Source organism: Culex quinquefasciatus, chromosome 2 (genome assembly GCF_015732765.1).
Source record: "Culex quinquefasciatus strain JHB chromosome 2, VPISU_Cqui_1.0_pri_paternal, whole genome shotgun sequence".
NCBI lineage: Eukaryota > Metazoa > Arthropoda > Insecta > Diptera > Culicidae > Culex > Culex quinquefasciatus.
This window is the reverse complement of record NC_051862.1, coordinates 154,964,710-154,990,548: the sequence shown is the minus strand read 5'-3', so window position 1 is coordinate 154,990,548 and position 25,839 is coordinate 154,964,710. Positions and strand designations below refer to the sequence as shown.

At 37.9% G+C, this 25,839-nt stretch overlaps 1 protein-coding gene across 9 annotated transcripts in view; it reads left to right on the top strand.

The window, feature by feature from the left end:
- Positions 1-25,839, top strand: part of LOC6038707 (E3 ubiquitin-protein ligase lubel) — a 54,809-nt gene that overhangs the window by 8,390 nt on the left and 20,580 nt on the right. For 7 of the 9 annotated variants that reach the window (XM_038251368.1, XM_038251360.1, XM_038251361.1 and 4 more), the window contains exons 4-12: positions 11,694-11,842; positions 12,313-12,495; positions 18,589-18,693; positions 18,840-19,005; positions 19,065-19,282; positions 19,437-19,832; positions 19,903-20,116; positions 22,857-24,323; positions 24,751-25,145. In XM_038251368.1, coding sequence (XP_038107296.1) covers positions 11,694-11,842; positions 12,313-12,495; positions 18,589-18,693; positions 18,840-19,005; positions 19,065-19,282; positions 19,437-19,832; positions 19,903-20,116; positions 22,857-24,323; positions 24,751-25,145 — 3,293 coding nt within the window. The remainder of the gene's footprint in view (positions 1-11,693; positions 11,843-12,312; positions 12,496-18,588; positions 18,694-18,839; positions 19,006-19,064; positions 19,283-19,436; positions 19,833-19,902; positions 20,117-22,856; positions 24,324-24,750; positions 25,146-25,839) is intronic. The other 2 variants (XM_038251365.1, XM_038251363.1) reach the window with 2 other exon arrangements.

Sequence of the window (25,839 nt, the reverse complement as noted above, 5' to 3'; positions counted from 1 at the left end):
TAAGTTGCACTGATTTTAACATAATTGATTGCTATCACCGTAAACAGTTTATGCTTTCACATCATGGATATTTTCACTACGTTGTAATTTTTCAAGTGCAAAGTGTGCCACCAACAGGTTCCGGCTGTGTACACAGAAATGGCGGCTACATAGTTTTGTTACAGGAAAAACGAGTCAGCCAGCAACTCCGTGTCGCGTTCCTCCGGCCGCAGATCGGAATAGTTTTCATCGAACCAGCTTCTAAATTCCACCCGAGCGCAGTTTCTTCTTGACCAGGTACTTTACAAGTGACTTCTCTCGTTCCGGATACGGATTTGTCGCACCACCAAAACACACCACGTCCCACCGGTTCCGTCGAGCCGTCATCCCAAGCAGACCGCCTCGGGATTATCACCGGTATCAGCTTCAGATTGGAACCAGCGGTTTTCCTCCTCGTATTGGAAATATTAGAAAAAAAAAACGGTTCCGGATAGTGTAGGTTGGATTTTTCTTCAGCGAAACAGTACTGATACGCCGGGATTTATTCCGGCAGGTAAACGATTTCGGTCGAACCTGTAAGAAAAAAATGTCAATCAAGAATCTATCTGAAATTATTCATTTATCTTACCGTGGGACAGATTTTCAGAAGTTGTTTTGGACCACCAGAGACGGCGCTTTTCTGATTTTGTTCGCCCATGAGCCCAGTTCCGTAAACTGGAACTTCACCAGATTTTTTCGGTTCTGGCAAGGCATCTGAATTTGCCATCCACAAAATGTTGTCCACCGGGGGAAAGCTTGTTAAAACTCGTAAGAAACGCGAATAAAATTAAACTTTTCTCGCAGCACAACAAATTTGCTTTGCAACCCAAGATGGCTGACCTGACAGTGACACTTGTACGTACACGCTGCGTGCGACTCAACAATTTTCAGTTTGAATGTGGGTAAAATTAAGACACTTCAAATGTAAAATTAAGTCATATTTGATGCTCCAGATATGTGCATCACTAGAGACGTGAAATTACATGAAGAAAACGAAAAATTTCAAATCAATTTAACATAATATTGCAAATTCACATTTTTCTTGTTCTGATGAAGATTACGTTGAGTAAGATGTAAAATCATGTTAAAATTGAAACTCCGTGTTCTGCTTTTATGTCATGTTTCAGATTATGTTATGTGTAAATTTCATATTTTTTTAGTGTGAAGAGTTGGGGCAATATGGGTATCAAACTTTAGGGTTTGTGATACTGGACATGAAATTTGACATTTTGTCAGCAGTGACCACCACCTGGAGTGGCCGGGGGCCCCGAGGGTGTTCCAATAAGGGGACATTTACGGAACCATAAGAGTTGGGGCAATATGGGTATCAAACTTTAGGGATTTTGATACTGGAAATGAAATTTGACATTTTGGCAGTAGTGGCCACCACCTGGAGTCTCCGGAGGCCCCGGGGATGTTTCGATAAGGGGACATTTGCGGAACCATAAGAGTTGGGGCAATATGGGTATCAAACTTTAGGGATTTTGATACTGAACATGAAATTTGACATTTTGGCAGTAGTGGCCACCACCTGGAGTGGCCGCAGGCCCTTGGGATGTTCCGATAGGGGGACATTTGCGGAACCATAAGAGTTGGGGCAATATGGGTATCAAACTTTAGGGTTTGTGATACTGGAAATGAAATTTGACATTTTGGCAGTAATGGCCACCACCTGGAGTGGCCGGAGGCCCCGGGGATGTTCCGATAAAGGGACATTTGCGGAACCATATGAGTTGGGGCAATATGGGTATCAAACTTTAGGGTTTGTGATACTGGACATGAAATTTGACATTTTGTCAGCAGTGACCACCACCTGGAGTGGCCGGAGGCCCCGAGGGTGTTCCAATAAGGGGACATTTACGGAACCATAAGAGTTGGGGCAATATGGGTATCAAACTTTAGGGATTGTGATACTGGACATGAAATTTGACATTTTGGCAGTAGTGGCCACCACCTGGAGTCTCCGGAGGCCCCGGGGATGTTCCGATAGGGGGACATTTGCGGAACCATAAGAGTTGGGGCAATATGGGTATCAAACTTTAGGGATTGTGATACTGGACGTGAAATTTGACATTTTGGCAGTAGTGGCCGCCACCTGGAGTGGCTGCAGGCCCGGGGATGTTCCGATAGGGACCATAAGAGTTGGGGCAATATAGGTATCAAACTTTAGGGATTTTGATACTGGAAATGAAATTTGACATTTTGGCAGTAGTGGCCGCCACCTGGAGTGGCCGCAGGCCCCGGGGATGTTCCGATAGGGGGACATTTGCGGAACCATAAGAGTTGGGGCAATATGGGTATCAAACTTTAGGGATTGTGATACTGGACATGAAATTTGACATTTTGGCAGTAGTGGCCACCACCTGGAGTCTCCGGAGGCCCCGGGGATGTTCCGATAGGGGGACATTTGCGGAACCATAAGAGTTGGGGCAATATGGGTATCAAACTTTAGGGATTGTGATACTGGACGTGAAATTTGACATTTTGGCAGTAGTGGCCGCCACCTGGAGTGGCTGCAGGCCCGGGGATGTTCCGATAGGGACCATAAGAGTTGGGGCAATATAGGTATCAAACTTTAGGGATTTTGATACTGGAAATGATATTTGACATTTTGGCAGTAGTGGCCGCCACCTGGAGTGGCCGCAGGCCCCGGGGATGTTCCGATAGGGGGACATTTGCGGAACCATAAGAGTTGGGGCAATATGGGTATCAAACTTTAGGGATTTTGATACTGGACATGAAATTTGACATTTTGGCAGTAGTGGCCGCCACCTGGAGTGGCCGCAGGCCCCGGGGATGTTCCGATAGGGGGACATTTGCGGAACCATAAGAGTTGGGGCAATATGGGTATCAAACTTTAGGGATTTTGATACTGAACATGAAATTTGACATTTTGGCAGTAGTGGCCACCACCTGGAGTGGCCGCAGGCCCCGGGGATGTTCCGATAGGGGGACATTTGCGGAACCATAAGAGTTGGGGCAATATGGGTATCAAACTTTAGGGATTTTGATACTGGACGTGAAATTTGACATTTTGGCAGTAGTGGCCGCCACCTGGAGTGCCGCAGGCCCCGGGGATGTTCCGATAGTTGGACATTTGCGGAATCATAAGAGTTGGGGCAATATGGGCATCAAACTTTAAGGATTTTGATACTGGACATGAAATTTGACATTTTGGCAGTAGTGGCCGCCACCTGGAGTGGCCGGAGGTCCCGGGGACGTTCCGATAAGGGGACATTTGCGAAGCCAGAAGAGTTGGGGCAATATGGGTATCAAAATTCATGGTTTTTGATACTGAACATGAATATGGCCATTTCGACAGTGTTGGCCAAAACCTGGAGTGGCCGGTGCCCTCAAAGCAGGTTCCCCCGGGGCTCGGAGAGCCTTTTACAGAACCATACGAGTTTTGGCAATATTGGTATCAAAATTCATGGTTTTTGATACTGAACATGAAAATGGCTGGAGGCCCCGGGGGTGTTCCGATAGGGGGACATTGACGGAACCATAAGAGTTGGGGCAATATGGGTATCAAACTTTGGGGATTTTGATACTGGACATGAAATTTGACATTTCGGCAGTAGTGGCCGCCACCTGGAGTGTACCTTCCCCCGTTATCCAACGTCAAATTAACATGGACCATCTTTGAGCAGAAATAAATAGATCTTAAGAAATAACTCTTTATTGATTGATTTTGTGGCCAAGAAACGCAAATATTAATAACTATAAAAAAATCATTTACTTTTGTGTCCGAAGTTCTTCGTCATGATGGTTATGCCTGTAGCATTACCACAGCACCTTTTTCATTAGACTTTTCGACGATAACTCAGCAAATATGAATCTGTTTTTAAATGTCAAAAAAAAATATAGAATCGTGAAATTTGCCGAAACCATTTGTTTAATTTGAAAACTTTACTATACTTTCATTTTTCGACATTGAATATCCTGGTATATTGTTATCGTCACTTAGTCGCTGTCGTGCTAACTTGTCGTATGTCGATTTTGGGCCAAATTGAGTTAAGAACGCCATTTTGTGCAGCTCACAACGCCTCACCTTTTGACCTTCACAGATCCTCAAAAATCGATTTCAATCCTGAGATATTCAATAAAAATCACTTTTCATTTGGAAGAATATTCAATCATGTCGTGCTATCTTGACACAGCATGTAAATCGATGTTAATGCGGCAATTGGCCGAAAGGATTTCAGGTCAGAACGCGTTTGACGCACGTACAAGCTCGACTACCGTAAACATTTGTAATTATAACTCGGGACTCCAGCAACCAAATTCAACCAAACATCGGGAAAATGCACAGAATGGTCAACAAAACAAAACGTGTTTGTTATTGTTTACATTGCGTACTCTGGTTTTTGTTTATTCAAGGTCAAACCTTAAAAGGCGTTTTTCTCAGAACGTCAATAAGCGACGTACTACAAGCTAGCACGACGGCGTCGAATTAATGAAGTAAAGAAAACCTTTATTCTCTTGTGTCTTCGTCTTTCAGAGGCAACCTTTGGTCCAATCTTCATGTCTTTGAAGAAAAATTTTAGGAGATCATCTGATCTTTTCGAAAAATATATGTTCAAGCATATTCATGACTTAGACTGGTCAAAAAAAGTCACGTTATCAACAAAAAAAACATTTTTTATTGGATTTAACTCGTAAACGGTGAACGATATCGACATTTTGTAACGTACTTATCGTTTGCAATTTTTGTTTCAAAACTGACAAAAAGCATGATTGTTCGAAAAATTGGCAACTTTGCCAAATAAATATAACCAACTTGTGCCATAGCTTAAATGATGGCATTTTTGTCATCTATAATAAATTCAAATATTTCCATTCTAGTTGTGTGAAATGTCTAATTAAAAAAATGGGTACTTTTTTGTTTAGAGTGTTACTTTTTTTCTTAGCAGTACATACAACTTCGTCGAAGACACCAAATCGATCAGAAAATCCGTTCTCAATATACAAAATTTTGAATATTTTATAGCCTTTTTGTTTGGACAGCTGTCAAAATTGTATGAAAACTTGCATGGACAAAATTAAATATCAATGAAATTTTAAACATATTTATTTCACTGAACTTTTATGCCTATTACCGATCCGTGATCCCAAAAATTAAAAAAAAATGTGAAAATATTAAAAAGTTTTTTTTAATTGAAAATACAAAAATAAGCGTTATGATGTGTAACTATTCTGATAACTATTGATTCAGCAAGTTTTTCAAAGCAAATTTCAATTTTTGCCAGAAATAAAATTTGCAATGGCCTAAGTTATAAATGATTTTTGAAAAGTCTTTCCAAGTGCTCCTCAAAACCAGAAAAATATTTCTTTTTTGATTCTAAGTTTATGTCCACGGTGACCTACGCCAGGTTAGGATGGTCTGAAAAATTGCCATTTGCATCGATTTTCGCAAAAACCACATTTAAAAAAAGAAAAATATTGACTCCACGCCATTTAGTAATAGTAATAGTTTGATGACCAAAAATTAAAAAAGAAATGATCTTATGACATTTTAAAATGCCGTTTTGACAGTGTCTACACAGAAAAAAAAGTTTGATTTTGGAAGGTTGAAATTGTGGTTGGTTGAATATTTCTTCTTATTCGTAGAAAGCTGTGTTTCACCTTCCTGATTAAGAATATGTTCGATTCAAAATATTCTATCGGTGAAAATTGCGTTTTTTTCAGAAAAAAATTGTTTTCCCATATAAAGTACCATTGGTGGAGGCGCATGGTGGTTCAAGTTAATTATAATAATTTGTAAATAAGTCTTTTTATATAGCGTGTTTCAAAATGTTCTACATTTCTTTTACCTTTGATTAGCATAACCTTTTGAAAAAAGTATTTTTAATCAACATTTTCAAATATTTTTTCAGAAGTATGAATAAACACATTTTTATGAAAAACGCAATTTTCATCGATAGAATATTTTGTATCGAAAATATTCTTAATCAGAAAGGTGAAACACATGTCTACGTATAAATCTCCCATGGATATACTCGATTTATAATAATTTGCTTCCGCCATACCGTGCACCAATTCCTCATGTAATATTACACTTGTTTTTTTTTCGACTCAAAATAGAGCGTCCAATTTCCCGGGGTTACAAAATTCCAGGGAAACGGGAAATTTTCAACAAATTTCCCGGGAAATCCCGGGAATTCCCGGGAAATCTGAAATTTAACGAAAATTATTCTGATCCTGTTTCTGATCAATATTTTGCAACACAATTGTATAGAGCAGCAACTTTAATGGTCAAAATAAGTGTGAGGATCAATTAATGGCTTGACTACTTGTAAAAAATCATCCAACTTTGAGAAAATATATAAATTATCTAATTTTTTATGCTGTCTTTAAATCGTACTAAATCAAAAAAAAACTTTATAAGTATTTTTTGTTGAGAAGTATTTTTTTAATCAAAGTGTTTGAACAGTGAAAATCTATGCTCCAAAATCATAAAAGTGCTTTTAAATTTGTCGCAGTGACCATAAAGTTGAAATGAAAAAAAGCCATGCAGAAATAATGTTTTCCATGGCAAATAACTTATGGGTCATTCCATCTCAACTGTGCACAAAAAAGTGCAAATTTGAAAATTACCCTCTCCGATCCTGCTCAAATTTGGCAGGGCTGTTGATACTATCAAAACATGCAAGAATTCCGAATTTCATCCAAATCGGACCACCCCCTCCATTTTTGTACCTCCCCAAAAAATCGACTTTTTGGCGATTTTTGACCAAACCTCCTAGTTTCAAACGGCGATAGCTCAGGAACCACAAATCTTAGAAGGTCGGTCTTAGACTCAATTTTGAAGGAAATTGGACGTAGAATCTATTTCCGTGATCAAAATGTGGATTAATCTATTTTTTCTACCTGTATTGCGCAACTGAAAACTTTAAACGGCCGTATCTCAAAACACCCCAACTTATTTTTTTTATTTGACCTCACCATCGTGTTCCCCGGTCAATTTTACATAAGGATCACTTATCGACAAAAATGAATATGTTTCGTTCCAGAGATATCGAATTTTAAAGTTTTGTGTTTTCGAGATTACCTACATCAGCTTCATTCGCCGCATCTGCTAGAAGCACACAGGCGGGCTGATCAATAACTGCTACCTGGTGTTCTGGGAGAAGATTAATTTAATTTATATTTTTATAATTTTACGCAAATATTTATTCAAATGGCTAATAGGGGAAATTCTAGTATGTTTGGCAGGTTAAGTCCTCGCTCCTAGTTTCGTCCAATTTGCTCATTTTCACTATTTAAACAACAAATTTTGCAAAACTTTTGATAGAAACTTGCTTGTTCACTTCTTATTAAACTATTTATCACTCGATTTCAGTTGAAACGCATTTAATCAGCTGTAATTGAATGCCAAAGCTCTGATATGGCAACATTAGAGGAACGCTGGAATTAGATGCTGTTCCCCTACCTTGATCAATCTATTTTTGTGAAAGGAATATTTATTGGGTTATTTTGAATGCACCGTTTTTTTACGTGTTGCTAACCGTTTTAGAGTACCTCCGAGGCCATGACTAGAGCCTTTATCATGGGCGGTAGCAAAATAGTGCCATTCAGCAAAAACCTCAAAACCTGCCTTTTTATTATTATTATTATTATTAAAGTTTATAATTGACACTTTACCATAATTTGGCAAATCTGATTTATGGTTTAAAAGATTGATCATATTAAATCAATTTTTATATTGTGAGCCAGCTCCATTTGATTAAAAAATCCAAGAATGATAGAAGAAAAAAAATACTGTTGTTCGGACGGTGTCGAAATCATCGCAACTAAATTTGGGGAATTAGCCGCTTTGCAGCAGATCAAACATTGTGATTTTCTTACATTTTTCAGTTTTATACTTTCCAGAAATCCTTTTCCTACTCCTTGTGATCGTCCTCCACTAGAGTACAACGTATCAACAAATGTTATTCATTTTAGTTCATATTTTTTACTCAATAATGTATCGTGCACTTATTGTTCAGTGTTACTTACAAGATCAATTGCATTTTCCTGAACTTTACTGTGTGTCGGTATTGCTCTGTCCTGTGGGTTAGCACAGAAATTCACTTCATTCATTTTTTTTGCGCAGATAAACATTCGTGATTCAACTCTAGTTTCCTACATTGTTATACAGTTAATTTTTGCCCAATTTGATAAAGATTATTTATGTTGAAATATTATTTAAATAAATGACCAGGTAGCAGTTATTGATCAGCCGCCTGTGTGCTTCTAGCAGATGCGGCGAATGAAGCTGATGTAGGTAATCTCGAAAACACAAGACTTTAAAATTCGATATCTCTGGAACGAAACATATTCATTTTTGTCGATAAGTGATTCATATGTAAAATTGGCCGGGGAACACGATGGTGAGGTCAAATAAAAAAAATAAGTTGGGGTGTTTTGAGATACGGCCGTTTAAAGTTTTCAATTGCGCAATACAGGTAGAAAAAATAGATTAATCCACATTTTGATCACGGAAATAGATTCTACGTCCAATTTCCTTCAAAATTGAGTCTAAGACCGACCTTCTAAGATTTGTGGTTCCTGAGCTATCGCCGTTTGAAACTAGGAGGTTTGGTCAAAAATCGCCAAAAAGTCGATTTTTTGGGGAGGTACAAAAATGGAGGGGGTGGTCCGATTTGGATGAAATTCGGAATTCTTGCATGTTTTGATAGTATCAACAGCCCTGCCAAATTTGAGCAGGATCGGAGAGGGTAATTTTCAAATGCTGTTCCGCTTCACATGGAATGACCCTTATACAAGAACAAATATTTTCAACTTGTGAAAAAAAGATAATCATTGAATTTGCCTTAAAAATCTAATTTGTAGCGCTTTTTTACTTAAAACACTATTTCATGAAATCAAAACTCAAAGTTTTCAAATAAATGAAGCGAGTTTTTGAAATATGGTTGCATTCTTTGGGTTAATTTTAAATTATACGATGTTGTTTTTAACGATTTTTCATGGTTTCATTTATAGTATGATTTTAGTTAAGTTAAGTAATTTTTACAGTGTAGAAGTGGTTGAAATTAAACGATGTTTTTTTTCATATTTAACCCTCTTACGCCCATGGTAGCTCACGTGCTTTATAAATTTATAACTTCAAACTGTAATTTCTCGAATATTTTTAAACAAATTTCCATCCAATTTGGTCAACGTAATCAAAATTGTTGAACAAATCTCAAATTTAATCTTGGCCGGAAGAGGTAAATATCTTATTAAAAAATATATAACAAAAAAAATCGTTAAAATAGGTTAACGATTATGAACAGTAGATTGAAATGAATAAAATAAATCAGGTTTTCGAATTATTATTTTTTGTATAATTTCAAAACTAAAACTTGCTTGTAAACTTGTAAAATATGTAGGAAAATGTATACTTCCGCTTGTATTTCGGGAATTCCCGGGAAATTTACAAATTTCCCGGAAAACGGGAAATATTTTTTTCCGGGAAATCCCGGGAATTCCCGGGAATTTTTTTCCCGGGACGGGAAATTGGACGCTCTAACTCAAAATGAATATTATGATATATTAGAGCAGTTCTTTCAGATTTCGGTCATTCGATTTTTTTTGTATTTTTTAATCCGACTGAAACTTTTTTGGTGGCTTCGGTATGCCCAAAGAAGCCATTTTGCATCGTTAGTTTGTCCATTTAATTTTCCATACAAATTTGGCAGCTGTCCATACAAAAATGATGTTTGAAAATTCAAAAATCTGTATCTTTTGAAGGAATTTTTTGATCGATTTGGTGTCTTCGGCAAAGTTGTAGGTATGGATACGGACTACACTGGAAAAAATGATACACGGTAAAAAAAATTTGGTGATTTTTTTATTTAACTTTTTAACACTAAAACTTGATTTGCAAAAAAACACTATTTTTAATTTTTTTATTTTTTGATATGTTTTAGAGGACATAAAATGCCAACTTTTCAGAAATTTTCAGGTTGTGCAAAAAATCTTTGAGCGAGTTATGAATTTTTTTATCAATACTGTTTTTTTTTTAAATCGAAATATTGGTCGCAGAAATTTTTCAACTTCATTTTTCGATGTAAAATCAAATTTGCAATCGAAAAGTACTTTAGTAAAATTTTGATAAAGTGCACCGTTTTCAAGTTAAATCCATATTTAGGTGACTTTTTTGAAAATAGTCGCAGTTTTTCATTTTTTTAAATTAGTGCACATGTTTGCACACTATTGGAAAAAATATTTTTGAAGAGCTGAGAAAATTCTCTATATTTTGCTTATTCGGACTTTGTTGATACGATCTTTAGTTGCTGAGATATTGCAATGCAAAGGTTTAAAACAGGAAAATTGATGTTTTCTAAGTCTGTCCCAAACAACCCACCATTTTTTAATGTCGATATCTCAGCAACTAATGGTCCGATTTTCAATGTTAATATATGAAACATTTGTGAAATTTTCCGAACTTTTCGAAAAAAATATTTTCAAATTTTTTAAACCAAGACTAACATTTAAAAAGGGCCAAACATTCATTTTTACGCCCTTTTAAAATGTAAGTCGTGGATTAATTTTTTTTGAAAATATTGTTTTCGAAAAGATCGGAAAATTTCACAAATGTTTCATATATTAACATTGAAAATCGGACCATTAGTTGCTGAGATATCGACATTAAAAAATTTTGGGCTGTTTGGGTGAGAATTGGAAAACATCAATTGTCCTGTTTTTAAACCTTTGCATTGCAATATCTCAGCAACTAAAGATCGTATCAACAAAGTCCGAATAAGCAAAATATATTTTGAATTCTCAGCTCTTCAAAAATATTTTTTCCAATAGTGTGCAAACATGTGCACTAATTTTAAAAAATGAAAAACTGCGACTATTTTCAAAAAAGTCACCTAAATATGGATTTAACTTGAAAACGGTGCACTTTATCAAAATTTTACTAAAGTACTTTTCGATTGCAAATTTGATTTTACATTGAAAAATGAAGTTGAAAAAATTTTGCAACCAATATTTCGATTTTTTGAAAAAATCAGTATTGATAAAAAAAAATCATAACTCGCTCAAAGATTTTTTGCACAACCTGGAAATTTCTGAAAAGCTGCCAAATTTGTATGGAAAATTAAATGGACAAACTAATGATGCAAAATGGCTTCTTTGGGCATACCGAAGCCACCAAAAAAGTTTCAGTCGGATTAAAAAATACAAAAATTAAAAATGAAGAAAAAAGACCGATTTCGTAGAGAATTGCTCATTAATATTATCATTTTTTCTATGTAAATATTTTGCAATTATTTTTTGACCGATTTTTGCGTGACATACTTTATGGTAACGCCTCATTGTCTGCTCTACAACTTCGTAGAAAATTGTTACACCTAAAGAAAATAACCGTACAAAGTAACTAAAAAACCAAATTGTATGATGATACATTTTGAATTTCGAGTTGCAGATTGTAACAATACATTAAATTTCCAATGCCTTTAGGAACATTTTGTTTTTTTTTTTTGCTTTTTTTATTTATATTTGCTTTTTGGAATCTGTAGAACACCATCAAATTGAACGTATATTTTATTTTAAAAAAATAGTTCCAATCATTTGATGTTTCCATCGCATCTCCATTTGGAGCTACAAATTGTGAAACAAATAAAAAAATAATTAAAATTATCATCAAACGATTTCGCTTAAACAGTTCCACTCCCCCTTCACAGATATCAAACGCATGACCGTGATGAAGTGCGACCTGTGCGGCTCCGGCCAGCCGACGGTCCGCTGCGAGCAGTGTGACCACAATCTATTTTGCGCCTCGTGTGACGACCGCTACCACCGTCATCCCAAGCGTCAGACGCACACCAGAACGGTAAGTTATCGTGTTTTCGAGGTTTTCCTGGACGACAAAAATTCGTTGCGCTTCATTCAGCTTTTACGCAAATCCACCAAGCTTGACCTTATTTTTTCGCAGCACAGAAACTGCCCATGCCCATTTTGGCCGGTTGCAACGGATCATGGACATCCCTTGGCAATGAACTCACCTCACATTTTTAAAAATGAAAAAGTGAAAAATTTGGCAAATTTTTTGTGCAGTTTTCACTGGATCGATCATGATCATCGTCCGCGACATTTTGCTGCTTGACATTTTCATTTCGGGTGTCGACACCATCGCTCCAATGCGGCGCCGCCAAGTCATACCATTTCGTGCTGCCAGATCGTGCTTCCGATGAACATTCCACCGGTTTCGTTTCATATTTCGACCATTTTAAGCGCTAAACTGCTCGCTGCCCGTAAAATTTATAACCACAGCAAGTGTTTTTCTTCTTCTCTTCGTCGCAGCCCGTTGAAGTTCCAAATGCCGCGGCGTCCACTCCGGCCACCCCTTCCGCCGTTAAGCCCCCGTTGCCACCGAAGGGTGAGGGCGGCGTGGGTGGTCCGTTGCCACCACCCCGGCGGAACAAACGTCCCGGTAGCTTCCACTTTCCCAGTCCCCTGCTAGGCCGCAAGCAGGACCAGGACCAGGTACGCTGCTGTAGCATATCTTGAACGGTTTCGTTTTTGACTTCAACTCACACCCTCAAACAAAAAAAAGAAAGTTTTTTTTCACTATTTCGTAACAATCTGTCTCGAACGCTAAAACGCATCATCTCTCTTGTATAGTGATTCATTGCAATTAAGGAAATAGAAAAAGCATATACAATTTGCCAAAAGTAACTTTGCTATCTGTCACAACTGCACAACAATGCTTCCTAGGTAAAATGACCGTTAGAACGCTGCAACTCCCTTGCCTTTGTTTGTCTATGATTTCTTCTAGTTTTAGTTTGAGTTGGCGAATTACCCCTCACTTATATAACACTATATGAATAACTAAACTGACTTTGCTTTTACCGTGCAAATCGGCGCAACCAGTGTAAACTATTGTAAATTCGAGATTGTTACAAATATACGTTTTGTTCAAAACTAAACCGCATGTGTTTTATTTTCTAAACTCACCTTCCAAGCCCTTTTTTTTGCTTTTGAGACTAACCGTATTTTTAAGAACAAAAAAAAGTACTGGCCCATCTGCAATCACAATCTACAATGAGTATAGTTATTAGAGTGTAGCAAAAATTACTTTTTGGCGGGCATTACGGGGCTGATTCCGGTGGGCGTACTGAGCCTAAATCTCAAATATGATCTTGATTGGACGTAACAGGAGCTGGCGCTCCGCCCTTCAATTTTAAATGGGATCTAAACCGTAAAAATACATTTTTTCAAAAATGTCTATTTTTGAGGCATTTTAGCCACTAATACGTTCATCAAAAAACATCATTGGCGTGTAGGCCAGATCCTTGCGCATGTTTTGGTATATATAACATTGAAGTTTGGAGCATCCTAGAGCTCGGTACAGGCCTTCAAAGTTTGGCATTTTTTCGAAAAATTGTCCCCAGCAAAAAAGATATGCGTCGCACCTTGCGACGCCCGAGACGCCATTACTTCAATGTTATATATACCAAAACATGCGCAAGGATCTTGCCTACACGCCAGTGATGTTTTTGATAAACGCATTGGTGGTTAAAATGCCTCAAAAATAGACATTTTTTTTAAAAAAAATGTATTTTTACGGGTTAAATCTTATTTAAAATTGAAGGGCGGAGCGCCAGCTCCTGTTAAGTCCAATCAAACTCATATTTGGGATTCGGGCTCAGTAAGCCCACCGGAATCAGCCCCTGAATGCCCGCCAAAAAGTCATTTATGTTACATCCTAATACACGGGTCCCCCACAGACCGTTATTATGCAAAAAAAAATTTCCACCCAAACCAATGATTGGACATGGTTCCTGGGACCATTCTGCACCTCTGGGCCGAGTTTCAAAATATTTGCCGGCAGAAATTTCGAATAAGGTCAGTTTTAGTGTTTTGAGTAGAAATTAAGGGGAAATCGCATGTACAATGCGTAGGAAAAGTTCAAAGCTTCGATGTTTTAACTCTAAACCGTTACTGGTCATAGTTTTAAGTTGTTCTTACAGGTAGCAGAATAATATAAAACGATTTACCGGACTGACTTAGCCGGATTAAGCCTATGTTAAGTGACTTAAGTCTATAATTTACAAGTTTATACATAAATATCTAATAAAAACTCTCATATTAGGCAATTTAAAGTCAAGGAAAGCTAGATTGCACAAAACTAACATAAAATGGGGTGACTTTGAGCCAAGGGGTGACTTTGTACCAACAAACGACTAAAGATTGTTTTGATAAACTTGAATTTTATGTTAATTAATATTTACAAATTTTGTAGATGGATTAATTTGGTCTATTTATGTTCCCACATAAACAATTTGATGATATTGCTATATTATATACGCAAAAATGCTAATTCGATTTAAATAAGGCCTGTTGATTTAAATTCACCTGGAAGTGACAATTTTTTTTTTTTTTTTATATTTATTATAGAGATTTTACACCATTGTGCATTCATCTCTTCAAGGCGGATAGTAGAAGAGGAAAGTTTACAAAGTTTTAGATCACTTGTCTGGCTATATTTCAATAATTGATACCATGCCTTTTTTCTAACGATTTCTGTCTTAGTTTCAAATATTTACGGGCAAATTTGGATCTTAAATTATCAAGTTCTTCACTTTTTTCTTCGTCCTCTTCCTTCGGGGAATTAACCGTTAACTCATAACACTTATTTAAATAATATTTTGCTTGTATGGCATCTTCATCTTCTTCATCTGTTGTTTCTTCTTCAGCCATCTCTCTTCGTTTTGTTATTAAGTCGTAATCCGCTTCCAAATATGCTTGTAAGCGCTTCCGGGATTTGCGAGTGTGCTTAGAAAGCACGGTCTCGAATCCATCGTTGTCTTCTTCGTCAATTTCACTTGTTTCCATTGCATTTTGTTCTGGTTTACTGTTGTTGCTTTTACTGCTGCTGCTGCTTGGCTCAGGTTCAATCGGTTGTGTACTGCTTTTTTGGTCCACCTTTTTACTCGAATCCGCACATTTTTTGTTCTTTGCTTTGAGTTTGCAAAGCGATTTTTTGCCTATAATCGTCACTGTTGCAGCAGCATTGTTTACAGTGATTGATTTCGGCGTTGGCTGTTTCAACAACATCCGCAGGGTCCGAACTCCATTTGGGATTCCTGGGAAGAAGTTAATCCAGCGGTCGTTGGTGATGGTCAAAATTTCGCCGTATTTACTCATCACTTTGGCTACGTCATCATTGCTTATGCCTAGAGGTAGGTCAAGCACACGAACTTCCGTAGCGTTGTTGTCCAGGTAAATTGGGATTTTGCAACCCTGATATACCAGAGGTTTGTCGATGATGGACGAGGCCATTGCTGAGTCGGCGAACTGCAGCACGGCTTTTTTTCTTCTATTGCATAATTGCAATGCTCGCAAGTTTTCTTGGTTTACTTGAAGGTCTGCGAGAAATTTTTTTACAAGCTTTGGGCTTGGTTGGTTTTGGAGTTGACAAAAATCCAGAACCACACTGTTTTTGTCTACGGTGCACATTTTGAAAAAGCGGCGACGCGCACACAAACTGCGGACTGGTGTTGAGAATGCGACTTGTATTGTCGGCGGTTACTTTGCAACTGAAGTGACAAATTTGAAAATCAAGCGCAAATTTTTCTGAATCAATTCATAAAGAATCTAAATAAAACAATCAAAATATTAGGGCAGCAACTTTTGTAACGTGGCAAATTTGTGGTATTGCAAAATAAATTGTCCTTTTTTGTTATGAAACTTTTACAAATTTGAAACATACGAATGAAATCCAGAGAGTACTTAAACTATCATTTAGCCCATGCTTTTTTGTTATCCTGTGTAATGATTATTATTAGAAAAAGTTCTATGTCACAACTTCCTATAGGATTAATATTTCCAACCAATTATAGGATACAACATTTTATCATTATAAAATATTGTATCCTATAATTGAATAAAGTGTTGTTGATAAATTTTGATCATAATTTCAATTCATTGAAACATATTATTGATCAGCAAGTACGTTTGCTAATAATATATTCAGCAAAACAAAACTTATTCTTCACCCACGTGAAAACACAATCACTCATCTACTCTTTTTACAAGCTTGGCATATCTTATGAAAATTTGAAAATAGTATAGTCAAATATGTGTACACTATTGGGCTTACAAACATACGATGGGCGATGTATGAATGGTATGTAAGTAGTTGTAGTTTGTGTCCTAAAACTCTTGTCGGGTTCGAACAATAAGGCTAATAACACTAAAGAGTTATTTATTTTGTTTAAGTTTTTCGTGATTATCTAACTTTTTACGGCATTTTTGAAAATGTTGGGAGAGTGCAACATAAACTATAAACAATATTTGCAACGATTAAACCTTACAATTCAAGCCTATCGAGCTTGTAATTAAGCTATATAGCTATTATACAATCGTAAAGTTGTTACAAAGTCACCCCTTGGCTCAAAGTCACCCCATTTTATGTTAGTTCTAGCTCTTCCTTGACTTGAAATTGCCCAATATAGAAGTTTTTATTAGATATTTATGTATAAACTTGTAAATTATAGACTTAAGTCACTTAACTTAGGCTTAATCCGGCTAAGTCAGTCCGGTAAATCGTTTTATATCATTCTGCTACCTGTAAGAACAACTTAAAACTATGACCAGTAACGGTTTAGAGTTAAAACATCGAAGCTTTGAACTTTTCCTACGCATTTTACATGCGATTTCCCCTTAATTTCTACTCAAAACACTAAAACTGACCGTATTCGAAATTTCTGCCGGCAAATATTTTGAAACTCGGCCCAGAGGTGCAGAATGGTCCCACGAACCATGTCCAATCATTGGTTTGGGTGGAAATTTTTTTTGCATAATAACGGTCTGTGGGGGACCCGTGTAATAGTTATGTAAAAGTAAGACCCTTGCAAATATATTCAAAAGTTGGCTTTGACCAAAGCCGAAGGAGAACAAAAAATATAAAAACTTTTTCTTTCTGTTTCTTAAACTTTTGAATATATTTGTAAGGGTCTTACTTTTACATAACTATTATCAAATTCGAGTTCTGCTAAGTTCGCAATGCGAACCCATTTTTTCAACATTGCATAACAGCCATTTTGGCCGCCATCTTGGATTAAAAAAAAACACTTTAGAGCATGTTAGATGTCATATTCAAGCTCAACAATCAAAAACCATACAACGAAAAAAAATGTTTTTTTAGTTATTCGATTATCAGAAGTGAAATTTTTCCGAGGCCTTCGGATAATCGAGTAGACATGATTAATAGTTAAAATCATATCAATTCGTATGGAAAATGCTACAGGGAGCATTTCTGCTGTAACACGTAATGTGATTGGAATTAGGGGAAAAAACAAAAATATTGAAATCGGTTAAGCATAAACCCAACCAAACCATTTCTCTATAGTGATTTATACACTCCATTGGCCCTGAAACATTTCTCAAAATAAAATTCAGCAAAACAATTTCAATATAAAAAAAACATTGCGGTTTTTGGACAGAGGGTGCGCAATTCTAACATTGTGCAAAATAAAAAAAAACGCTTACAGTTTCATATTTATCAAGCTTTTAGAAAAAAATAGAATTAAAGGTCCCGGAATCAAAGAAGCGTTTTTCTCAAGATTGTTTTTTTTTTTTGGAACAAACCTGAGTGTAAAATGTACTCTGCTTACTCTACTTATGCTTCATACTCTCGATCCGTTCACTATACCTGGTTTGATGGATCTCAGATGGAAATTACGAATTTTTCTGAATAATTTGAAGGACAGAAAAGTGCTCTTATATTTTAGTTGTAAATTGTATTATTTTATTTCTAAAATATTTTTTCTAAATTACTTCTTCACAAAGTCCGGATAAAGCCCCAAAACAAGACATTCTGATTTTCAAGGGGACACATGGTCGTTCAGAGTCGATAGAAAGTTGTTGCTGCTTGAAAAGTTTTTAAGTTAATTCTTGAGACTGGAAGGAAACCCAAAAAAAGTGATAGTAAGGGCTTAATAATCTAATATTCCTAGCAACCGCTTTTCGTATGCTGCCCATCATTGAAGAAACGGCTAAAATCCACTTTTGTTAAAATCGAGATTTTTGTTCCAGGTGGTAGGTGGTATGTTCCAACGCATCTTCTAAAACTTGAATTTCACTGAAACAGTGTTTAGTTTTAAAATTGCCTTGGCGAAGATTTGGTGACCAATACAAAAACATGGTTTCTCAGAATACATGATTTTTCACAATACGATGCATCTTTTATCTCTTATGCAAACTAGATAGAAAAACCAGCAAGCTTAGTACAAGAGAGCACAGAGGCATCGAATAGCTGAATTTTCAATTATGGGCAGTATGGGTCTCACAATTGTCCTATCATTATCTCAAATTATCTTTCAACGAATTCCGACCTGAAAAGGTCCACGCGAATTGGCCGCCAAATGCAAAACAACACCTGCGTTTTGATTTACCTAATGAGCCTTCATCCTAATTTGTTCGTTGTACAGTTCAAAGTAAATAATTCAATTTTTAATGATCGATTAATACTGATTTCTAAAAGCAAGTTTGATGACTCTTCCTTTCTATCAAACTCTATTACATGTTGCCGCAAACAACTGCGCGACTTTTGACTTTTGTTGAAACCCAAAGACCCGGGTCGTTTTCGTTGGAACACCTCGGCGAAACGAGCACTATGTTGCCTGCTTTCTAACTCCCCAAAACAGCCTGCAAAGTGCTGTCTGCCCTGACCAGACAGTAAGTAGATGTTGACACGCCCTCCTCCAAAGTCATGAAGATTCGATGACCGATTTTTTTTCTCTAAATTCTAACAAAACAGTTAGGTTAAGTTCGATATGGTTTTGATTAAGGAATCTGAAAATAATGCTCTTTTCTGCACCCAGTCTATCTCCAGTATGGGATCGCACGGATCGACAACTAATCTGCAGAAGCCACCACAACCTCCGCCAAGCCCGGCGCTGTCCTTGCGTGACAAGATGAACTCCCTGAAGCGTTTCATACATCCCTCGAACCGCCCCCTGCCAGATCCTCCAGAGCAGAAGATTCACTGTAAGTTTTTGATCATTCTTAATCTTGACAAAATATTGATTTCTTAAATTTCGTTGCAGCATCCAACTCATCTCTGGACACGATCTCCAAGCGATCCACGTCGGTTGGTGCCAACAAGTCCGTGTCGAGCACGATGGAGAAGATCCAGAACAACACGGCGGCCACGTTGGACCGCATGACTATGCTTCAGCAACGCTACCGACAGCATCAGGAAACGATGAAATCCGAAGGCGATCGAAGCCGACGAGCGAGTCTCACTTCCAATGCCGATCTTCAGGTAGGGTGTGGTTGATTGAGAGGTGCAGCTTTGTTTCAAAGAGTTCAAAATTTTATCTTGCTTTTATTTTACTAAATTGGATTTTTGGAGTTTAGGGTTTCGTGTTCGTTGAACTTGTCACAATTCGTTTTAATCTCTCATACTGCTTTTCCAGTCAGCGCAAAATATTCGCACAAAACCACCATCAGTCTCATCAACACTCCACCACCAACAGCAGTTCCACCAACAACACCACGCAATGCAATCGAGATGGATCGAACCGCCGACACCCAGAATAAGATCTGGCAGTGTTGCTTCGGGTATCAATCTGCTACCCCAAAATGTTTCTTCCGCGGCAGGGATGCCTCCCGAGAGCAATCCTCCCAGCAGCCCTATTAACCCCCCGTTTGTGTCCTCCTCGCAGCGTCCAGACTTTGGTAGTAGTCCGGATTCGGCCGTTGGCCCGATGAATCCTCGTAGTACCTCAGTCTTTAACCTAAACCAAGCACACCAACAGCAGCAACAGCAGCAACCGCAGCCCAACATGTGGGGATTCAACCCGTTGCAACAGGTAAGATCACCATGCCTCCCCCCAGCAAACCTGAAATCTCTAATCCAAAACCCCCCTCTTCCACCGTCAGGCACAATCGATGGCCCACATCAACTTCAACCCGATGCACTGGAACCAGATGAACGCGTGGATGGCAGCGGGACAGTCCCAGAATGGGTCCAACATGAGCCTCAACATGCCCTCGTCGCAGGGTGGCTACCCGCACGATCACCCAGCTGCCGGATATCCGTGGGGTGGCATGTACCCACCACCCTACCCGATGGGAATGATGCCAATGATGCCCGGTAAGAATGGATTGATTTGTTGGTATTTTTGGAATGATCACTTGGAACGGAACTTGCTGTCTTCCGCACTGAGGAGATCTTCAAACTACACAGCAAAAAAAGGTTGAATTTTGGAATGTTGAAAATTTGAAATCTTTTTTGAGTATTATTACCGAAAAAATGTGTGAAAATGTGAACCTGATGAATATTCACCAGAAACTGATGAAAATTCATAATTTTCTGATGTAAGATTACACTTTTTTTGACACAAAATCTGTCACCATTTCCTGATGAATATCACCATCATTTTTGTTCTGTGTATAAACAGTCAAAATTTTTCACAGTAGGTGTCTTAAATCGAAAATTCACTGTATTCACTGTTTCGAAAATTCACCTATATCGAAAATTCACTGTATACACTGTATGATCATTATGAAAAATATTTGAAATATTTTTCAAAATATTGAATCAAACTATTTGATAAACTTACATTTTGTGATTCTTTTTTATTATTTAGGAGAACTATAAACTTTATGATACAACAGACATATTAAGTAGTTCTCTATATTTTCGGAAATTATTTCGCGATTGTCAAATTTCCATACATTCCCGATAGTTAACAGAAATCCCAAGTTTGGTGCTGATTGACCATCCCTCTATTTTTGGCACCGCCCTCTTTTTTGACGATTTTCTAAAAAACTTTGTTTTCTTTTAATCATAACTTTGCAACTATATGAGCAAAAGACTTTCTACAGTTTGCATTTTATAGAAAATTGTCCAAGGAATTCGATAAAAATAAAATTTTCACTTTTAAATGCCCACTAGTAATATATTTTAACGTTTTCAGTATTAAAATTAAGTTTTGACCAATACTTTATATTTTTATTTGTTTTATTTTATCACCATCGTGTTCCCCAGACAATTTTACATAATAATCAATGTAGACCTCAAACTAAAATGAACCATTGGCGAGATACAGCGAATTTACTGAAAAAGTTTGATTTTGCGCATCACTCTGTCCTAGGAATTCAAATCCGAAATAAGTTTCTCACATATAAAAACCGAACTATGCGGGATTCATTCCTTTTTGTTGAAAAGTACACGATGTACTTCCAAGTGCTGCGCAAAATAAAGCTTTTTTCAGTAAAATCGCTGTATCTCGCCAATAGTTCATTTTAGTTCGAGGTCTACATTGATTATTATGTAAAATTGTCCGGGGAACACGATGGTGATAAAATATAACAAATAAAAATATGAGGAATTGGTCAACACTGAATTTTAATACTTAAAACGTTAAAATATAATATACATTTTTATTTTTATCGAATTCCTTGGACAATTTTCTATAAAATGCAACCTGTAGAAAGTTTTTGTCAAATAGTTGCAAAGTTATGATTAAAAGAAAACAAAGTTTAGAAAATCGTCAAAAAGAGGGCGGTGCCAAAAATAGAGGGATGGTCCAATCAGCACCAAACTTGGGATCTCTGTTAACTATCGATAGATGAACGTTCCCTCCAAGTTTGGTCCAATTCGGTGAAGGTCGAGTCCAAAAGTGTACTCAGTTGACCTGGAATGAACCATATTTAAGAAAAATCAAATCTTGTAGCACTATTGCTCACAAGATGTCTTTTTAAATCCCAAAGTCGATGCAAAGTGCGAAAACGGAGAAAACTACTCGCATACTGTAAATCGAATGAAGTTTGAAAACAATTGCATTTACAAATGTTACAATTTTGAGAAAAGAAATTATGGGGTTAAAATATATTGGAAAAGCATGTATTTCCGTTCGGCACCTAATGTCTGGCTAGATCTTACAATAAAACGAATAGATTTGTATGAAATAAAAGAAAATTAACGTGTTCAGCTTTTGTTAAAAAAAAATGATTAGTCCCTGTTTTGTGGATAAAGTATTGCATTTGTTTTTATTTGCCCAATACTTTGAACCAACCTGCACCATTAAATGTAAAGTGATGAAAATTCATATGGGACATTTATGCGAACAGGATAGTGCTCATATTTGAAAGTATTAAAAAACTCACAATAGTAATACAGATAAAGAAAATATTGTGCTTGCTTTCTCCCTTAAAATCATTTAAAGAACTGCTTCTGCTAGTTTATGAAAGTGTGGAAAACTCACAAAAATATTAAGCCAAACCTTTTTTTTAAGAACATCATACTCATAGAAATATGTTTGAATTCTAACTTTTTCTCATTAAACTTTTGAAAGAACTACTCACATTTGAAAGAATGGAAAATAAATATAAAAATATTTCAGAAAAAAATAATACAGGAATTCCACGCCAAACCAGTAGGGTCCAAATCAACAGTGCTCCGCTATGGCGCAAAACAGAACGGAGTATACTTACAAATCAAATGTAAACTTTTTTTCCTGATATGAATGTCTCAGGACCAAAGACCAAACATATCGAAAAATTGTAAATATTCATAAACAGGATTCTAAGATACGACTTCTTGAAGAGGAAAAAAACAAAATATGTTCGATAGAATAATAAAAATCAATCAAAATCGAGATCTGCAGATTGAAGGTTGGAAATCTTCGCTAAATGCTAAACGACAAATTTTAACTGAAATTAATTGTTGGATATGATCTTCTGTTCATTCTAAGATACTGTAAAATGAGAAGCTGGTAAAACAATAAAAGTTCCTTTCCAAGAAGCATCCACCATAGCACCTTTACATTTTCCTATTTCACAAAAACGCAACAAATCACTAACGACTGAACCTTTTCCCTCTTTCCCAGGAATGGCAATGCCACCACCCCGCTCGCGAGCCCAATCGCGATCCCGTGCCGCCTCTCCAGCGCTCAGCATTAAATCTCGCAAGTCGACCATGTCGATGCGGAACCTGCAACGCAACAGCTACATCAACGACCTCACGGATGACGAGGATTCGGACGAGGAGTTTACCCGCTCACGGGGACGCCGTGATCGTCACCGTCGTGTGGACTCCAACAGCAGTCTGGACTTTGACGAGCCGGAACCGAATGCGTTTGTGCGTGCTTCCAGCGTGAAACACTCGCGCTTCAATCGGGATCGCCGCGGAGCTTCTTCGGCACGATCGTTGATTGATTATCCCACGGGGAGCTCAAACAGGCGGGATTCGATGCCAAGACCGCGGTATGATCGCGAGGAGTTACTGCGGGATCGGTACGAGAAGATGTCGCTCTCTTCGCCGAGGAAGGTCACTTCCGATTCGATGACGAATGATTCGGACGGGGAGTCGAACCGCAGATCGAACAGGTCAAAGTCGAACAACGAAAGCGTTAGTTCACCGCGCAAGATCGCGTCCGATTCGCTCACGAATGATTCTGATGTTGATGTTCAGAAGCGTCGACTTGCGAAGGGCAAGGCTTCCAGTGGAGTTTCGTCGCCGCAGAGAATTGCTTCGGATTCGTTTACCAATGATTCGGATGCGGAGTTTATGCGACGGAAGCAAAAGATGAAGGCTGCCGCGGTTCCGCCGAAACGGATGGAGTCAGACTCGGTAACAGGAGATTCCGATGTGGTAAGAGAACGAACCAAATCGGTTGGTAGCAAGAAGACGAACGAAGCGGAAAAGTCTAAATCTGCAAAGTCCAAAACGAGTAAGACGACCGCTCCGAAGAAAATTCCATCAGACTCGCACACTCCGGACACGGATGGAGAGCAGAAGCGTGGCAGATTCACTAGCAAGAAAGTTGTGAAGAAGAATTCCAGCACGGAGTTCCTGCCGACCGAGTCCGACATCGAGTTCGAGCGGCGCAAGGAAGCTAAAAAGAAGAATTCCAACATTAGCGGTCCTCCACCAGCAGCCAAATCTCCACCAAAGCAATCCGAGGAAGACGAAGAAGAAGAAGAGACACACGCCAAGACCGTCGAGTTGAAGAACCACATCAACGAGTCCAAGCTGGAAGACTTCGCCACGGAAGAATCTCCCCCACCCTCCGCCCCGATCGTGGCCCCCGATTGCGAATGGGAGTGCACGTTCTGCACGTACGTCAACGAAGCCGGCGTCAAGATCTGTGCCATCTGCTGCAAAACCGCCACGGTGGCCGGCAAGCTGGATGAGGAGCAGCAACCCCGCTCACCGCCACCGGACGTCGTCCAGGAGCCACCCTGCGAGAAGAGAACCGTTCAAAGTCCCGTCGAGGCGAAGAAACTGCTGCAAACAACCATTGCACCTCCCCCGCCGCCGCCACTAGCCAAAGAAGTCGAAACCAAGAAGAAAGGTAGGATTCGCAAAATATCTTTTTGGCCCGGCACTAAAGCGAAATAGTTGTGTTGTTGCACCAAAGTTTAAAAAAACTTCCCTCCCTTTTTTGTTTTGTTCTCGAAAGATCCACCTCACTTTGTATCTATATAACCATTTATACCTAGCCACGGGCTAAGAATCCTTCAGAACGACTTCTGTACAGTTACAAAATCCAATATACTCCAAAATACCTTTTACCCCATACCCAGAAGAGATTAGTTTCGTATAACTAGAGCGTGTTTGTGTTCCTCAGAATAACAGTCACACATTTTTGTTCTGTTCTGTTTTTTTGTAATTAAAAAAAACCCAAAATTTGTTTTGCAATAAAAATATTGTTTTGAAAAACCAACCCAACCAAACCCAGAGTTTTAATGTGCCGTTGTTTTTCTATGTTCTCGTTATAGACTATGATGATGAAGAGCAAATTGGTGTTGTTGGTGATGGTGGTGGTGCTAATCGAATAGTTGAACAATCAGAAAAACCAAGTAAAAATTATCAAGAGGAAGAAAATCAGTACGAGAACCATGAAATTCAAAGTGGCCCCGAACTCGAATGTCCGAAAGGTAGTGGTGAGATCAGGCAAAATCTAGACAGTGAAGTGGTTAAGGTAGTCACGAAGGTCGTTAAGGAACGGGTCTCCACCGGTTGTGGTCCGTCGCCACCGCGCGAGGTCGAAGTTAGTGCGCGGCAGGGTCACGATCAGGAGTCCGTCCGCGAGAATGAGTTCCAGGAGAGCGGCAGCAGGCGGCAACACTCCACGATTGGAACATCGCCCCTACCGCAGGATATGTCCACGCAGGTGAGTTAGTGGTTTAGCGATGGAAATTTAAAAAAAACAGTCCTTCTGCACGGTGTATTTTCTGAGAATAAAAAGATAGAAAAAATCGGCAGATCTGATGTTTGGCACCATGAAAGAAGGGCTCTGCTTGCCGATATTTTGAGGTGTAGTTAAAATAGGACTTCGAGAGGTCCAAAGCAACTTTTTAAAAGATATTTTAGATGTTATAGGATGCTCGTCCTTATATGGAAAATTTTAAAAATAATCAAATCAAACCAGAACAATCTTTTATTTATGCTTTTAGGCCCAAAATCAACTCTCTAAAATTTTGGAGTGTTTGATTGCGTCCACACTTTGCGTATTCCATTTCAATTTTATATGGGAATTATCATCATTTTTATTTCCCACTAAATTTTTTAAAAACTCCGAAGAAAGTATTATGCTATCTTGCTCTTGTCAAAAGATACAGCGTCCTCAAACTGGTCTAAAACGTGATTTCCGAGCAAAAAACTCGTTTTAGACCAGATTTTTTAAATATATTTTGATAGGAAATGAATGTTTTTGACACAACAAACATGTTCGAAATACATTTGGAATACATTTTTTGGATTATAAAAGCAAAGATACATCCTAATCCAAAACGTTTAAAAATCAATGTTTTCTTTAATCAAGAGTTTATTTGAAAAAAGTGCATAAAAACATATGAAACTCAATA